This window comes from Poecile atricapillus, chromosome 23 (genome assembly GCF_030490865.1).
Source record: "Poecile atricapillus isolate bPoeAtr1 chromosome 23, bPoeAtr1.hap1, whole genome shotgun sequence".
Taxonomy (NCBI): Eukaryota; Metazoa; Chordata; class Aves; order Passeriformes; family Paridae; genus Poecile; species Poecile atricapillus.
In genome coordinates, this window is record NC_081271.1 from 4,896,359 (window position 1) to 4,913,462 (window position 17,104).

Genomic DNA, 17,104 nt, shown 5'->3' on the forward strand with positions numbered 1-17,104 from the left:
TGATCAAACAACAGTTTAAGAGTTTACTTCTAATAAGGCTGCACACCTAAACAAACCCTACACACACACACTTCATGTATCAAATTTCGCTCACTGAGAGATCTAAACCTAAAATGGATTAAAATTCTACATTTACTCAACAATATCAATACAAAGTAACACCATATATTGATGGTAACTAAAAACTTCTATACATTTCTACAGAGAGAACAGTAATTGCTTCTTAGAACAAAATGCAGCAAAATGTGTAATTTTCTTGGACAATGGATAAGACTATCAATATGCCACTGCTCTCCAGATTCCAACCCCTCCATTTAGTTACTTTTTCTACTAAACAGAAAGATAATTAAGAATTAATCTAAATGCTTTCCAAAGGCACTGGACATCAAACTACACAAAGCATCATTATATATATATATATAGCTATAACTGTCATAAATTCAGTTCTTCTATTATTACAGCTACTAATTTTGAACTGGTAACTTTTTACTGTGTTTTTTCCCAAATCCTGGGAGAAAGACACAGAGTTGATTGTTATCTCTATCATCTTCCCCCTCTCTTTTAACGTATAATGAGAAAAGGCTCTTGGAACAGGCAGGACAAAATGACACCCAACACTCACCTGACGACACATCCTCTTTTTTCCTGATCATGTGATCTTTAGTAAACTTTACTCGCTGGTGAGCTTCTATGCAGGTCTTACACAGCCATTCCCCACACTCCACACAGAAACCCACGGCACTGGCGTTGTCCTCGCAGCTGGTACACACCTGCAGGTGAAAAGCCACCAGAATGGTCCTGGGGAGCACTGACAGTGCCAGAGAGCAGAAAGGGCTGGGGAAAGAGCACCAGGATTGTTCTGGGGAGCACTGACAGGACCAGAGAGCAGAGCAGGGCTGGGGAAAGGGCACCAGAATGTTCTGGGGAGCACTGATGTCCCAGAAATCAGAGGAGGGTTGGGGAAAAGGCACCAGAATTGTTCTGGGGAGCACTGACAGCCCCAGAAATCAAGAGGCTGGGCAGGCAGGAAGGTCCCTCCCTACCTGTTCTGACTTCTCGTCGGAGCTGCTGGGGCTCTCTGAGGTGTCCTTCACGAAGTAGTTGTCCACCAGGTCAATCTGCCGGCACTCCTGGCGGCAGATTGGGCACCGGATCACCCCCACTGCAAAACACAGCAGCCCAAAGACCTTTAGGGCAACAAAACTCACAAATCAACGTACCCAGGAGCACAGAACACAAAGCACACTCCTCGTTTCACCTGGGTAAAGGATTCCACAGTTGACACTGTCATTAAAAGCCAGCCATTGCAGGTGTAGAACAGGTTTCACCCCAAAATATACTCCCTCAACTAATCCCAAAAAACCCCCACAAATCTCTACAGAAAAGGATCCCCCACCTAGGTGAGATAATTTCTACATCATACTGTTTTTCCTACTTATTTCTTCCTCAAAAATCCTATTTTTTTGGCCAAGTAATTTGTTCTCCCCAAGCGAATATTTAATTTTTTCTTCTGTTCATTTTAGATTACGAAACTCAAGACACTTTGTTTTTAATTATTTTTTAGAACAATTGGTCCAGCCTGTCCCAAGACAAGCATTAAGAGGCTGTGCCCAGGTAGCTGGGGTGACTTTAGTGATGTTCCTGAAAACACCATGGCAGTACCATGTCTCGGTGCTCTCCCAGGCAGGCCAGGAAGATTTCTAATATAATCTATTTCCATGAGATCAGATGAAACAATACAATACCAACATCCTGTTTTGTTATCCATTTTAATCACTAAATTAGTTTTAAATCCTCAGCAGAGCTGCAAAGAAGTTACTACATGAACCAAACTGACATTGAAAGATGTCTGTGAACAACCCCCATAAAGGTTTGAAAAGCTATTTATAACTTAGGTAGTGGCTCACACTTCAAAGAAGTATCATTTGATCTTAAATCAAATTCCTATACAATTTATTGAGAATAAAATCTTCAAGAAGCTTTCCAAGTCATTGGGTATTTTTATACACTAAAACAACTTTGAGGAGTGTAATTAAATGATGCTCAGCTCCTTTGTGGATATTCAATTAGGACAGCAGGCCTTATTTCAGGGAAATTAATTACATTAGTAGTGGAGTAGTATTAATTTTTTCAAGTGCTAAAATTAATGATGGCTTCAGAACACAGGAGATTCACAGCAGAGCAACAATAATCCAACTAAAAATTCCCTGTCTCACCAAATCAAACAGATCTCAAGAGCAGGATATGAAAAATAACCAGTACTGCAGCAGCTACACGTACAAGAGCTTTCACACACAGTGAAACCTTCTTCATATGCTGAACTTTGAGGTTTTCTTGCAACTGAGAGACAAAATTCTTTATATACAGCTGAAGTGTATATACTCACAGAACAAAAATTTCAGGTATTTACCATTAAAACTACTCCATCCAAACCAAACCTAACCTAACCTCAATTTTTAGTCCTGCCTTGGGTCAAACCCACAAAATATTTCAGGAGAACTACAAAACAGAAGAAGTTCAAGGTTTGTAATTTCTAGACAACAGCAAGTCAAATCCTATAGATTAAAACACCTTCCTGCAAGGCAACTTTTGTGTTGGTTTTAAAGTAGCCAAACCAATGAAAGCTTCAATAAAATCAAGCTTTTTGATCCAAGTGAGAGCCCACAGGCTGGATTCTGGCCAGGGGTAATTCCACCTTGTGCACTGCCCCCGTCAGAGGACACAGGGGATGGGCAGGTCCTGCTCTCACAGTCCAAAACCAAATTTTTGCACTTCCACATTCAAATAAAACCCGCACACACCTCAAGAGATCAAAACCCAAAGACAAGGCCTTGTAATTCTCATTTAGCACATTACACACCTTTTCCGCATCTCAACACCCTTTATTTGCAGCAGTAGCTTTCCAATAATATATGAGCCACTAAACATCTAATATCCTGGTCTTTTAATCTAATAAAAAATAAATTACTGCAGCACTATTTGTATTAGAAACTGAAAATATACAGATGTGGCTAATTTTGTGAGGCAGGAGAGAAAAGTAGAGAAAATCACACTGAAACAGCATTTACATAGAAAAAAGAAATTATTAGCTGTCAAAACTTGAGATGATTTGTGAACTAACAAAGTTTATAGCAAAACCTTAGTGAGACTGTATTTTAGCACAAACTAATCTCTGAGAAAAACAAATTTTCACTGTCAGTTTCAATGTTTAAAAAACCTATATAAGAAAATAAAAGTAAATATAAAAGTATCATCCCATTTACACTCCAGCAGAACTTACTACATTGTTTTTCTGCATCAAACAAATCAAACTCATTAGCCCTGGTACAAACATTCCCACTGTAACTCTGCTTTCCAAAAGCATTAGCACATAGTCAAAATTACTGTTTAAAGATCAAACCTATTTTGCAAATCACAGCTGAACCAGAATTAGACACATTCATACAAATTATGAAGGTCCGACTGGTTTATGATCTCCCTCAAGCCCAATTATTACCATCAAGGTTTCCTGTGTCCTCAGAGATGGCTTCATATTATTTTTGAGCTGTAAGTCGTTGCTCCAGAGGACAAGAGCAGCACTGAAGCAAAAAGAGGAGAAAGGGGAAGTTTCTCTCAAGAAGTTCTGACCACACCACATGAAACCCTGCACGGAGGGTCTGAAACACTTTGTGCAGCAGTTCCTTTGTGCCTTCCAGAATGCTGTCACCAAAATCCTGCCCTCAGCATTAACTGCAGGAACACAGTAATGCTTCAGGTCCTGAAAAAAGAACAATTCAGCACCCTACAAACTTCAGCCACCCACAGATGCTTCTGTGGATATCAATACTTCCATGAAGAAATTCAGGGAGAATCATCTTTTGGACCTGAAAGGCCAGAGGAAATGATGAACTATTTTATAAGAGCTGTAGATAACAGGAGTGGGCTTCCAAGCTTCTTTAGTTGTACATTAGAGGATCCACACCGCCCATTTTCCCACTTGTTTCTACCACACACCTCAAGTGTGTAAGACCTGTAACAACCATGAGCACAAATACTCATTACTCCTCTTCCACAGCACTCTAAAAACACAGTCCTCTGCACTGCATTTCCCCTTCATGTCCTATTCCAAATTAATGATGAAGTTTGGATCAGAAACTGCTTTTGCTCCCACGCTTCTGCAGAACAGCAAAAATTTCCAATCATACACAATTCCTTGTCCCCCATCTGTTGCAACACACAACGCTCAGCCCAAATGGAGTTCTGTTTTTCCTTTCACCCTGCCTAAAGCTGACTGAAGGGAGAAGCAGGAACAGTTTCCTGTCTGGAAATTTGGACTGCGAGTCTCCAGTCCAGCAGGCAGGAAAAGTCTGCCTGGCACTGCCAAGCCTGCTCAAAGGGAGAGGGGTTTCATCTTCTCACCTGAGCCATTCCTCCCTGTCAGAGGCCCCAGCCCACGATTCAGGGAGGAACGAGGCTCCCAGATTCCTTGTGCCACACTCCCATGGAGTCTCCTGAGACAGACAGAGACTTTCTGGAGCTGAGGACCAACACAAAGCACCGACAGAAACACAGGAATGCGGTCAGGGATGGATCCGTAAGAACTACAGAAACCTACCCCTGGGAGCAGCTCTCCCCAGCACATTGATGGGAGCTGGGACAGAGCCCACACCCATGGAAATGAGAATTCTGGCATATCCCAAGAAAGATCCGTGTCCTGGGAAGGACTGCTCCTGCCCCAGTGGGAGCCCAGATCACCGTGACAGTGAAACCAAGGACACAACAAGAACCTCCCTGGAGGCTCCAGCTCTGCTGGCAGCTCCTGCTGAGGCCAGGACCTGCTGTCACCAGCAGCCCAGAAGGTCCTGGCCGAGCAGGGAGATGCCAGCACACAGATTTCCCTGTCAGTTATACAACTGCAGTACATCTTACACTGCACATCAGACCTCCTGATTTGCCAAAGACAGTAAGAACACTAATGAGAGCAGCATCTCTGTAATCCTTTTAAGTGCTTATGGTGTAGATAAAGTACACTGAACTACACCAGACATCAAAGCATGGCAGAAAGCACAAAACCAAAGTAAACTGAGGAGGAAAGTTGATTTTGTTTTCCTAAAAACAGAAAGGCTGCTAAAAACCCTGCATCATAATCCAGCAGCAAATCACTATGGAACACTGCAAAAACCTCCAGATTTCAAGAGGAAGATGCTTTTTAATCTGCCGCTCCCAACTCACACCTAAAGCTGCAACACAAGTATTTTTCTTAATTGTAACTCAGAACTCTTCTATATTTAAACTCATATATTTAACACTTCCCAGTGAAGTTCCTCTGAATGCATATCAAAACTGGTAATTTTTTCAACAGGTTTCATTTTGAACTAGTTTCAATAAAACAAATATTAAAAATCTGCTTAGAATTGCTTTCTCCAGGCTGACATATCAATTCCAAGGATACTAAAATACTGCCAAATTTCAAGGATGCTTGAGAGCTACAGCGAAGGAAGGGAAAAGGTGGATTTCTCTGCCTTTACAGTCTTGTAGGATCAAAACAGAGACACTCCAGTGAAAGCTCATGCCAACTCTTTGGCTACTGTCCCCACTCCAGCTTCATATTCAGGAATCAGTGTGTTCAACTCCTACCCATTGCTTTTGCACAAGAAAAAAACCTGCAATTTTCTGCATCTTCTTTGCTCCCTACCCACCCTTCTGGGCATTTTTTTCTGGAATTCCCTCAGATGTTTCAGAGACCAGCTCTACAACAACAAGGCTTCCTGAGCCAGTAAGAATGAACCTGTTCCCCCACCAAACGCACCTACAACCATCCTCTGTTTTCTTAGGTTTTGTTTACCAACACTACAGAAGCCTCCAGCCCTGGGAGACAAGGGGGATGTGGGGTGAAAGGGGAACATACAAGAAACCATGGAAACTTATCTACTGCCTAAAACCACCAAAGGAGCTAAAGCAAAATAAGGAACTTTTATAAGAAGCACCACACTGAGGGCTCCACATTCACTTGTTGGCTTCAAGTCTAAGCTGACTTTAATCAGCTTAAAATAAACACATAACAGCCCAACCCAATCTCACTGAAATCTCACACAGAACAAAAAGCAATAATGGAATAATTAAGAGAGTTATTGATCTGAATGAGGATAGCATGGATCTGATGAGCTCATGGACACAAACAAGGGAGAGCAGAGCATGCACATGATGTGCGAGATCAAAAAATCACTTTGCACCTCAGTAGCACCCAACAGATCCTCTCCATCATGACACTGTAGTTCAAATTTATAAATTCAAAGTTTAATCACAGATTGACCCCAACCACTTGTGCTCCTAAACACCTCTACTTACATACTAAAATTCCTGTTTTTCTACGATCCAGCTCCTTTAAGAGCAGCTCTGATGTGTAGCACAAAAATCTTTATCAATTTTTCAGTTGTTTTGTAACATTCTGAGTACTGAAACCATGAAAACACGAGGATAAAGAAGTAACTTTGACCCCACTTAATTCCCTAATATAAATGTTTAAAGTGTGTTACGGATACCAAGTTGAACAGGAGCCAACAGCACGTCTTTCATGAGAGGGCAGTGTGTCCAGGCTGCACCAGCAGGACAAGGATAGCCATCCCTCTTCCTCCTCAGCACTCCAGGAGACCCACTGGACCAGCACAGGGCTCCCAGTACAGGACAGACTCCCAAAGTGGGGCAAACGCAGCAGTGTGAGCCAAGGGCAGGACAGCAAAACCATGGACAGGGCAACCAGGAGTAAAGGATTAAAGCAATAAAGGAATAAAGGAATTGCTATCCCCATGACCCAAGGAGCGTGGGACAACACTGCTCATCCCACAGCCAGCACACACCTGGACCAGGCTCTGAGGAAGCTCCTGTCACCTCTCACCAGACCGGCTCTGGGCCAGGGGTGGGGCCGGACACACCTGGCCCTGCCACCCCGCCTGATGCACCACTCCAACCACATTTGTGCCAAGGAATGGCTTCAAATTCTGCTGATACATGGGAGACATCAGTGAGCACAAACCTAAAACCCTATCACATCATCCCCTGACAATCAACCTCCCAAAACCCAATTTCTGTCGAGCAAGCAGCATCACTGGAGAAATCTGGCTCCACAGCAGGCTTGGGTTGGGTGGCAGTATCAGCCTGATTCCCCCCCAGAAGTACTGAGTGACTGTAAGATAATTAAAGTCCTGTCAGATGTTTACACTGTTAAAATGACAAGGAAGCTTCCCAGTTCAGGAAATATTTGCAAGCACTTGTGCAATCCAGTAACTCCAGCTTCCGTTCTGGGTTCAGGCTTGGCAGGGAATCAGCCCTCTCAGGAATGAATCTCTGCCAGGTCCCATTTATTGGGTGAGAACTCCAATAGTAGTTATTCCTTGTGCATAATATTTATTTCTCTCAGCACTGCAAGGGTCCAAGCATATTTCTGCACAGACATACATCAAAACCCTGCTCTAATTTCAGTGATTAGACCTTGAAACAAACCCTCACAGGTCAAGGGAGCAACACTATCAGATTGAAATCTGTCAGAATAAAAATACATTAAAAAAAAATAACTCTTTTCAAGGTCCACCCTTAACTCAGCTTTTTGTTTATTGAACAATCCTTGATTATATTGCAATTATCACACACTGAACTGACAATACATTATATTTAGTAAGAAAAAAAATTTACAGCTGCCACAGATATTCTTATAAAAATAACATGTGCCTTAATGTTCTCAGATGGAAATATTTTACAATACAGTATTAATTTAGACTGAAATTTAAGGTTTTTTTAAGTAAAATTTTTAATAAGTCCAGAATATGAATTGAACATTTTCCAGGACTCATGCTGGGTTCCAACATATATTCATGAGCCTCACTTATTAACACTGGAGAAAAGTAAAGAATCAAGTGAGTTCAGGTGATGTTTACTCGCACCCACTTTGATAAAACTTAAGATGCTGCATTTACACAGCTTAAACAGCCTTATTTGATGCAGGAATTTTCATTCTTCTAGACTGAAAATACAGTAACTACGGCCAAACTCATGTAACATGTAAGGGACATGTCACATCCTCACACACATCACACCTTTTACGTCCTCCTTTCACAGCAAATTAAAAAAACATAAACTTTAAGTGTGATTAATACAACACTGGGTACAGGAGCTGAATTCAGCATATCAAACCTATTTATGATACCAAATATCAGAGCTCTGGGTACTAAATGTGTTGTTCCTCAGTTTACACACACAACCAACTGCGGAAGCTTTTCAGCTTGTTTTTCAGCCTAATTGTAATTATGACATTCCCAAGGAGCTGGGAGAGCCCCATGCTCGCTCTATTGAGATAATCTTCTTAAGAGAGATTGTAAATATCTCATCCAGGCAGTGAAACCACAAAAAAAACTCTCCTCCAGGAGCAGGAGCAGCCATGGGTGCAGGAAAAGTTGTTTTACAGAATCTGTTACAGTCTGAAATCTCTAACTTAGAAATCAGCTGGTTTTTTTCAGAATACTGTGATACAAATGCAGGCATTTTCTTGTATCCTATTCACTCTGAAAGGAGGAGCTGGACAGCTGAAACACCACTACGAAATCATCTATCCACCAAATAAAATGCACATTCCCATAACCAATTAAGACATTAAACTGAATATGAGATGCTACTTTTCATGTTAAATGTTTAATTTATTTATTTATTATTAATTTGTTTCATGTTAAATATATAAAACAAGAATCTTCTATTTTTTTTCCCCATATAAATGTAACCAACAGCAAAATAAACATCTTTCACCAACAAAACAAGTATGAACCTACCAAGTACGTGTTTTTCATACAGCAAACCACAACTTCAGATCATTCTTTTAAGCTTTAGTCAGGGGTTCTCTAACTTTTAGGAATAGAGACGATTCTTCTGCTTTCTTTAGGAGTGGTTCTGAAGGGAGTGGGAGCCTGGCAGGAGCAGAGATGCTGATCCAGACCCAACACCACTGTCTCCAGCATCCTCACTGCTGTCTCCAGGAAAGGAGCTGTCACTCAGAGAACTGCTCTGCAAGCACCAAGCTCACATTCCATTTCCAGTTTTTACCCAATAAATACACGTATCTACTGTTTTAAGTCCTGACAGTTCTCACTGAGCAAACTCTGAAACTAAGAAAGCAACAAGGAAAATATCACTTGTACTTCTCTGGTCTATGTGAAGAGATGCTGAAAGATAGCAGGCACAACACCCAGAAGTGTAAAACTGTAATAAAGTGTAACCCGCCTGAGGTACAGCTACAGGTACCACTTCTGTTTAATTCTTCCTTCGTGAAAAACCACCTGCTCGTCATGAAGGAGACTTGAGAATCAGAAGAAGTGGAAGTAACACTTCACACTTTGTGACTACCAAAACAGGGAAGGAACCTGTGTGACTAAGCACTGCGCTGCTCCTCAGGAGGCTCAGAATGTCCATTTTCTATCTGATTTACTGGTTACCATCTCCTGTGCCACACAGCTGATTCTACTCTCAAGGTACAGAGAGCTGCCCACAAAAATGCTTCTGCATGGCCCATCCTCAGCTGAGCTGCTGCCAGTTCCTGTCCTCGTGCAGGCTGAGGTACCACCACAGCTGGATCCACAGCTGGATCACACAGCCCTCCAGGACACTCCCACAACAGCTAGGGTTGGAAGGCACCTCCAGTCCAACCCCTGCTGAGGCAGGGTCACCTGGAGCAGGTGACACAGGAATGTGTCCAGGTGGGTTTGGAATGTGTCCAGAGAGGGAGACTCCACCCTCACCCTGGGCAGCTGCCACCCTCCACAGAAAAAATTTCCTTCTCATTCAGGTGGAACTTCTTGTGTTATAATTTATGGCCATCGCTCCTTGTCCTGCCCTGGGCACCACTGAATAGTCTCACACCATCCTCTGACTCACCCTGGATATATTCATATGGATTGATGGGATCCCCTCTCAGTCTTCCCTTCTCCAGACAAACCAGGCCCAGCCCCACAGTCTCTCCTCACAAGAAAGATGCTCCAGTCCCCTGTACCTTGCTCACTACATCTAAAACTTTTTTACTGCAACAGTCCAAATATGAACTCTTTCTATATCAAAGCACACCAACAAGCAGTCTTAAAACGTGTACAACAGGAAGTGATATTCCAGCTTGTATGCAGTGGTTCTCACACCTGTATCCTACAGACACAGCAGGACTCAGATAATCCTGCTAATTGCTAATAAAATAAACCTTGCTTCCTGGGTTCTGTGTATATCACTGCCCTGTGAGGGTGGGAGGCCCCAGCACAGGGTGCCCAGAGCAGCTGTGGCTGCCCCTGGATCCCTGGAAGTGCCCAAGGCCAGGTTGGATGGGGCTTGGAGCAGCCTGGGACAGTGGAAGGTGTCCCTGCCCAGGGCAGGGGTGGCACTGGATGAGCTTTAAAGTCCCCTCCAAACCAAACCACTCTGACACTCTATGGTATTACACAAAACGTAGAACATGGAATTTAAAAGCACGGATCACAAGACCATCTGAGTGCTTTACTGAGTGCATTATCAAACTGTATTTAATACATCATCTTCTTAAAACCGATGAACTTTCTAAGAGCACATCCCAGATGAACTTCTGAACAGTCTGGATGAAAAAATCTCTACCATGACAGGTTAATTCCTTCACTGGGGAACACAGGGAAGGTCTGAGTGCAAAGGTGTTACCAAACAAGGTCTCCCTGACCATAGAGCCCATTTAGGACCTGCAAAACCACTTAACAGGGCCCTACTTTGGTCTGTACACCACAGCACATGAGTCACCCCATCTAAAGCTCCAGAAGCTTTTCAATTCCATCCCTGAACACATATTAGAAATGAAAAATTAACCCCAAGCTGTGATTCTGATAAGAACACATGGAAGGAGCAGCATACTCCTGTTCCCTAGCACAAGTTCTGTCCAGGCAGAGCCCCGGGGCACAGGTGACAAACAGCACTGCAAGGCTTTATCTCAGTGCACAGGACAGCAGGTGCAGTGCACACAGCGTTCCCACCTGGGCAGGCAATACTGCAACAACAGAACATCTGAATTTAATTAGACATGTTTTACCCCAGAACTGTGGAACCGAGCTGCCCACCCCCTTCCTGACTCGCCTTCGCTGTGCCACCCCTGAAAGCCGAAACAAAACAGACAGGAGAGAATGACAGAATATTTGGGGTTAGAAAGAGCCTTTAAAGATCATTAGTCCAATCCACCTGCCACAAGCAGGGACATCTTAGACTGCTTAGATGCTCAGAGCCTGGTCCAGCCTGACACTGAATGTTTCCACTACTTCCCTGAGCAACTTGTTCCGGTGTTTTAACACCCTCACGGTAAACATTTTTTGTTTATACTTAATCTAAACCGATCCAGCTCCAGTTTAAAACCATTATCTCCAGTCCAACAGGTGCTGCTAAAAAGTCTGTCCCCAATTTTTATTACAGACTGTCTTTAGACACCGGAAGCGGCTTTAGAGTCTCCCTAGAGCTTCTCCAGGCTGAACAATCCCAGTCCCCTCAGCCTTCCTCACAGCACAGTTGCTCCATCCCTCTGACCAACTCGACGCCCGCTCCAGCAGGTCCGCGTCCCTCCTTCCTGCGACGGGCACCCTCAGGCCTCCGTCCGCACTCATCCCAACTGCCCCGGCCCCGGCCGCCCGTGCCCTCCCGCAGCACCGCGGCTCGGGCCCGCAGCGGCCCCGCGCTCCCGAGAGAGGCCGAGCGGGCCCGGGCGAGCCCCGCGCTGCGGGGCGGGCGGGCCGCTCCCGGCGGGACGTTCCGGAAAGCCCCGCGCTCGCCGCGCTCACCTTGCTGAACGTCGCCGTTGGCGCCGCCGGGCACGGGCACGCTGAGCTGGCGCTCGGGCTCGGGCAGGCAGCGGCGGCAGAAGGAGTGAAGGCAGGGCAGCAGCTTGGGCTCGGCCTCCCGCCGGCTCTGCAGGCTCTGCGCGCACACCGCGCACGTGTCCAGCAGCGAGAACGGCCCCGGCGCCGCGGGCGTTAGCGGCGGCACCGGGCTGGGGCCGGGCCCCGCCGCCGCACCGGGCCCCGACGCCGCCTCGGCCTCGGCCTCGGCCTCGACGCCGCCGCCGCGCTCCGCCGCCGCCGCCCCGGGGCTCTCGCGCTCCTCGGGCGGCGCGGCAGTGGACGGCGAGCCGGCGGGAGGCTCCGGGCCGCCGCCGCTGCCCGGCGCGGCCTCGGCGGCCGCGTCCCCACCGCCGCCGCCTCCTTTGTTTTCCGCCATGTTTCCTCCTTTGAACCCGACCCCGCTCCGCGCACGCTCCGCGTCACCGCGTCACCGGGCGGGACCGGCGCCGCGCGCGCGCGCGCGCTCCCGCGGCAACGGTAGGGCCGGGAGGGCGGGCCGTGACGTCATGGGGAGGCGGGGCTCCGGGCGGTCACTGGGCCAAGGGCTGAGAGTCTATTGGGCGGTGCTGGCGGCCGCCCAGCCAATGGACGGTAGCGGTTGGGGCGTGGCCACGCCCCCCGGGAACGCGCCGGGAACGGGAATGGGGATGGAGAACAGAGCACCGGGAACAGAGCACCGAGCTGGGGAATAACGCACCGGAAACAGGGAACAGCACACCGGGCTCAGGAATTACGCACCGGGAATAGGGAGTAGCGCACCAGGCTGGGAAATTACGCACCGGGAATAGGGAGTAGCGCACCAGGCTGGGGAATTACGCACTGGCCTGGGGAATATCCCATCGGGAGGGGGAATAACGCACCGGGGTGGGGAATAACCCTTCCTAACGGGAAATGACTCACACAGCCTGGGAAATAACCCATGGGGGAGGGGAAAAACGCATCAGGAAGGGGAATAACCCACCGGGGAATAACGCATGAAGACGGGGGAAATCCATTGGGATGGGGAATACCCATTGGGCTGGGGAATAACGGCCTGGGAAGGGGAATAACCCATCGGGACAGGGACTAATGCGCCAATGGGGGCGGAATAGGGCACCGGGCTAGGGAATAACCCATTGGGATAGGGAATACCCATGGGGAAGGGGAATAGGGCACCAGGATGGGGAATAATGCACTGGGATAGGGATGATGAACCAGCATGGAAAACAGGGCACCAAGAGAGGAAATAGCAGACCTGGACTGGGAACAACACAGCGAGATGGTGAACAGAGCAGCGAAATGGGAAATGGCCCACTGGCACAGGGAAAAGGGCACTGGGGCGCAGAGCAGTGCATGGGGATGGGAGTCAGTCCATGAGGACAGGGAACAGGGCAGGAGCAAGATCAGGAATAATGCCCTGGGATGAGGAACAGTGCAGGAGGTGGCAGCAGAGCCCCCTCTGGGAACTGCAGACTTCCCCACCCCAAAGTCCAGTTTCCCCACACTGCCCCTGCAGGGAATTCTGGGGGTCCACCTGGCCCAGCCACCTCCTCCACAGCTCCCAGGCTTTGGACATGAAGCAGAAAGCAGACAAATAGCAAAACAGGGTTTATTAAAGGCATAGGGGGAAACACAACAACACAAGCTCCTGCTTTAAGTATATAAAAAGTGAAACAATTCACATTACATTTAATGGTGCCTGTAATACATTTAAACAGGATGTTTTGAGTCCACTCTACCTCCTCCTAGAATTTAAAACAAGGAAAAGAAATGATGGAAATATCCTTTTACCACCTCACACAACTGCAACTAGAGGTGTCTACAGACACAGCATCTCCTAAGTGTCTGGTTTGTAGTTTTTAACACATGCTGCATTAAGACAAGTCAGGATTAAGTCACTGAAAGTCTTGCTGGATATTCTCCTTGTTTGCTTCCCCATGCTGCTGCTTGATTTGTGAAATTTCATTTTCCAGCTGCACTATAGTTCGTTCAATCTCATAATTTTTACTGACAAGAGAGACCCACCTGGAAGGGAAAAGAAATAAAAAGAGCCTTTATGAGTTATTTAACAGTCCTCTGGTTTAAAATCAAAGTCAACCATTGCTCCAAAGCAAGTATAAATGCCAAATAATGATATCCTCGGTTGACATCAATGGTCATTTGAACAACCAAAGTGACAATGAGAAATTTTTAACCCTCTTAAACCTGAAAACACAAAAGATATAATGATTAGACTCATCCACTAACTGCCAATATTGAGATAAAGAAGTGTTTTAAGACAATTTAAGAAATTTGAAGCAGCTAATAAATATACCCTGTTCCCATCTGTTGATCACTCAACCTCAATAAATATAATATGGAACCAAACTATAAATACTTTAAAACACTTTCTGCAAAGCAACAGTATCCTACGGCAGCACCAAAGGATCACTCAATTTCCAGTGGAAGAAGAATTTCAAGTAAATTTCAAACAATGGAGAAACCTGTGAAGGGGTTAATAGAGAATGCCAATACTCACGTGGATTCCATTTCTCGCAGCTTAGCCCCAGCTGTGAGCTGCATGTTCTTCCTCTGCCAGTTAAGGTCTTGAATGTTTTTCCTGGGGAGAAAAAGATGTATTTTTATTTCCTCGTTTTTTTAGCATCTGCAGTACCTGTTGCTAATTTCCAAGTACACTCAATCCCTAGAAGTACTGCCAGAAAACATTTGTGTAGCCAGGACTGTAATGACAACATCCAGATGGACAAATCCCAGTACAGGGCTCACAGAGAACCCTGAGATAAATAAAAGGCCAAACCCAACTTCAGGGACAATGTCCCAACAGACACAACTGCACATTAAATTATCAGCAGTGAAAAGAAAGCACTACTACATTTCAGGGAGGATTCCACAAATCCAGAGCAGAAGTTCGAACAAACCAAACACAGAATTTTGAGAAGAACAGACACAATGAGTGTAACTGCTTGGGAAGGGCAAGGTCATATTTCTTAATTATTGTTTTAACTGGATCTTTTTCCCTGTGACCATGGCAGCAGCCAGCACATACATCTTCCTTTGTACAGCTTGGGGGGAGAGAAAGGTTCACTTCCAATTTCAGTACAAAAATATAAATAAGAATGACCCACCTCAATTTCTGAAGCTCTTTCTGGGCTTGTTCTATCATATGAACCAGGTGCCTGATGACAAAATGCAAGCAAAGCATTAAAAACACACAAGTGCTAAATCAGCCTAATCAGCTAAATCATTTCACCTGACATTTAACTTCACAGAGTTAAGGATTCAACAAGCCCCTGCAACCCAAACACCTTGTCCCAGCCAGTAGATCCTTTACCTGCTTCCCTTCTCCTGAGCTCAGGAACCCTCTGCCTTCTCTCTGAGCTACGTTTGGCATTCCTTTGGCCTACTCTTTTATCTAAGGCTCAGCTAACCCTTCTCAAAAGTGGACATTAACATTCTCTGTCTGAATTAGCCCCAGTGCTTCCTGCAGTCATACTCTACAAACTTTTCTTGGCTTTTGCAGCAGCTTTATTACGACTCCAGCCTAAACCCAGGATCTGTAGTAACTCATCCTCATTTCCACCACTGAGTTATTCTTTTACAGGCTATCACTAGTCTTAATTAACACTCACTGTCATCAACAATAACCAAGAACATTCAAGACTGAGATGTATTAAAACACATGCTGTCCTTGGTCAGCTTTGAGATCAGCCTCCTCTTTCACTCACAGCTCTCTCACAGGGGTTAATCTATTCCAGGCTACATTCTAAAGATTCCCCACTGGATTTACACACAATAAATACACAGAAATTCAACAGAGAACTTGGTGTTGAGCAGAGCAGCTGAGGCCTTACTCATTGTACACCTTCCAGGCGTTGCAGCCGTGCTGGGACATGAGCTCCAGGTTCTCGATGCGCACAGCCTGGTGCTCCAGCTGTGCCATGGAATTGTTCACACACTCCTGCCACGCCGTGATGTCGTTCTTCTGCCCGGAAGAGGGGGCGGGCAGCTCGTACCTGCAAAGGGCAGGGCTCACTTAGGGCACAGCTCACCTGGGCACCGGGCATGGCTCACCTGGGCCAGGCACTGCCCGGGCCAGCCCCACTCACCTCTTCATGCTGAGTAGCTCCAAGGGCTGCCGGGCCGCCAGGCGCTCAAACTCGTTCCGCATGATCTCAGTCTGCGGAAAGGCAGCGGTGAGAGCCAGGTGGGGAACAGGGGGTGATACAAGCGGGGTTTGCTGGGGAGGACGGGGACGAGGCACAAACGGGTAACGGGGGAGAGACAGCCGGGGCACGGGCAGAGACACAGCGGGATGCGGAGGGTAGGCAGCAACTAACAGAACGAGACGATACAGCCTTAAGCTACGCCAAGGGAAATTTAGGTTGGACGTTAGGGAAAAGTTCTTCACGGAAAGAGTGATAAAATACTGGAATGGTCTGCCTGGGGAGGTGGTGGAGTGACCATCCCTGCATGCGTTTTAAAAAAGACTGGATATGGCACTCGGTCCCATGGTTTAGTTGAGGTATTAGGGCATGGGTTGGACTCGATGATCTTGAAGGTCTCTTCCAGCCTGGTGATTCTGTGGGTACAGCGGCGGGCACAGCAGATGGGTGTGCGGGGAAGGCCGGGCACAGGCCGGGACTGTCACAGCCAGGTTACGGACTAGGGACAAGCGGGCTACGGGGGCGTGGGAGCCCGCTCGGGGTACGGGGAGGCGCTAGGCTGGGCTCTGGGAGCTGCTAGGCCGCCTCAGCTCACCTCGAAGGCGCTGTAGTCGTGTGCGGGCAGGTAGCTGAGGTAGTTCTTGGTCGGCCGGTACCGCCGCGTCTCCTCCTCCACCAGCGCCGCGGCCTAACGCACACGGGGCGTCAGGCGAGCGGCCCGCCCGCCGCCCCGGCCCCTCCCCACAGCCACCCCGGCCCCGCACGCACCGCCTCCCGCACGCCCGGGGCCTCGTAGCCCTGGTCGAAGTAGGGCAGCGCATCCACCACCACGTCCCCGGCCACCAGCCCCGGGCCCGACATCTTGGCCGCGGTCGCGCGCACTGCGCGTGCGCACTCGCGTCACGCCCGGCCAGACCGCACACGGCTCGGGCACAGACCCCGCCCCCCTGGCTCAGACCCCGCCCACTCCTGCCTGCCCCCAGCCCCTCCCCTCAGCCCGGGCCACGCCCCTCCCGGTTTGACTCCGGTTCCGGTCCCGCCACTCCCGGTGCGATTCCGACCCCGGCCCTGCCCCTCCTGCCCAGTCCCGCCACTCCCAGAGCGCTTCTAGGC

The 17,104-nt window shown here is 47.3% G+C and overlaps 2 protein-coding genes across 2 annotated transcripts in view; both read right to left on the bottom strand.

Annotated features, from left to right (window-relative positions):
* The window catches only part of TRIM33 (tripartite motif containing 33), a 36,674-nt gene extending 24,449 nt beyond the window's left edge, over positions 1–12,225 (bottom strand). The window contains exons 1-3 of the mRNA XM_058855827.1: positions 11,790–12,225; positions 1,044–1,162; positions 623–770 (exon numbers count right to left, since the gene is read on the bottom strand). Of these exons, the coding sequence (XP_058711810.1) occupies positions 623–770; positions 1,044–1,162; positions 11,790–12,225 (703 nt within the window). The remainder of the gene's footprint in view (positions 1–622; positions 771–1,043; positions 1,163–11,789) is intronic.
* Positions 12,226–13,423: 1,198 nt separating this feature from the next.
* Positions 13,424–16,916, bottom strand: BCAS2 (BCAS2 pre-mRNA processing factor). Its single transcript, XM_058856119.1, has 7 exons — positions 16,760–16,916; positions 16,587–16,679; positions 15,935–16,005; positions 15,680–15,841; positions 14,954–15,004; positions 14,347–14,427; positions 13,424–13,853 (listed from the first exon to the last, which is right to left on the bottom strand). The coding sequence occupies exons 1-7, from the start codon at positions 16,850–16,852 to the stop codon at positions 13,724–13,726; spliced, it is 681 nt and encodes a 226-aa protein (XP_058712102.1). The 5' UTR covers positions 16,853–16,916; the 3' UTR covers positions 13,424–13,723.
* Between the last annotated feature and the right edge of the window lie 188 nt (positions 16,917–17,104).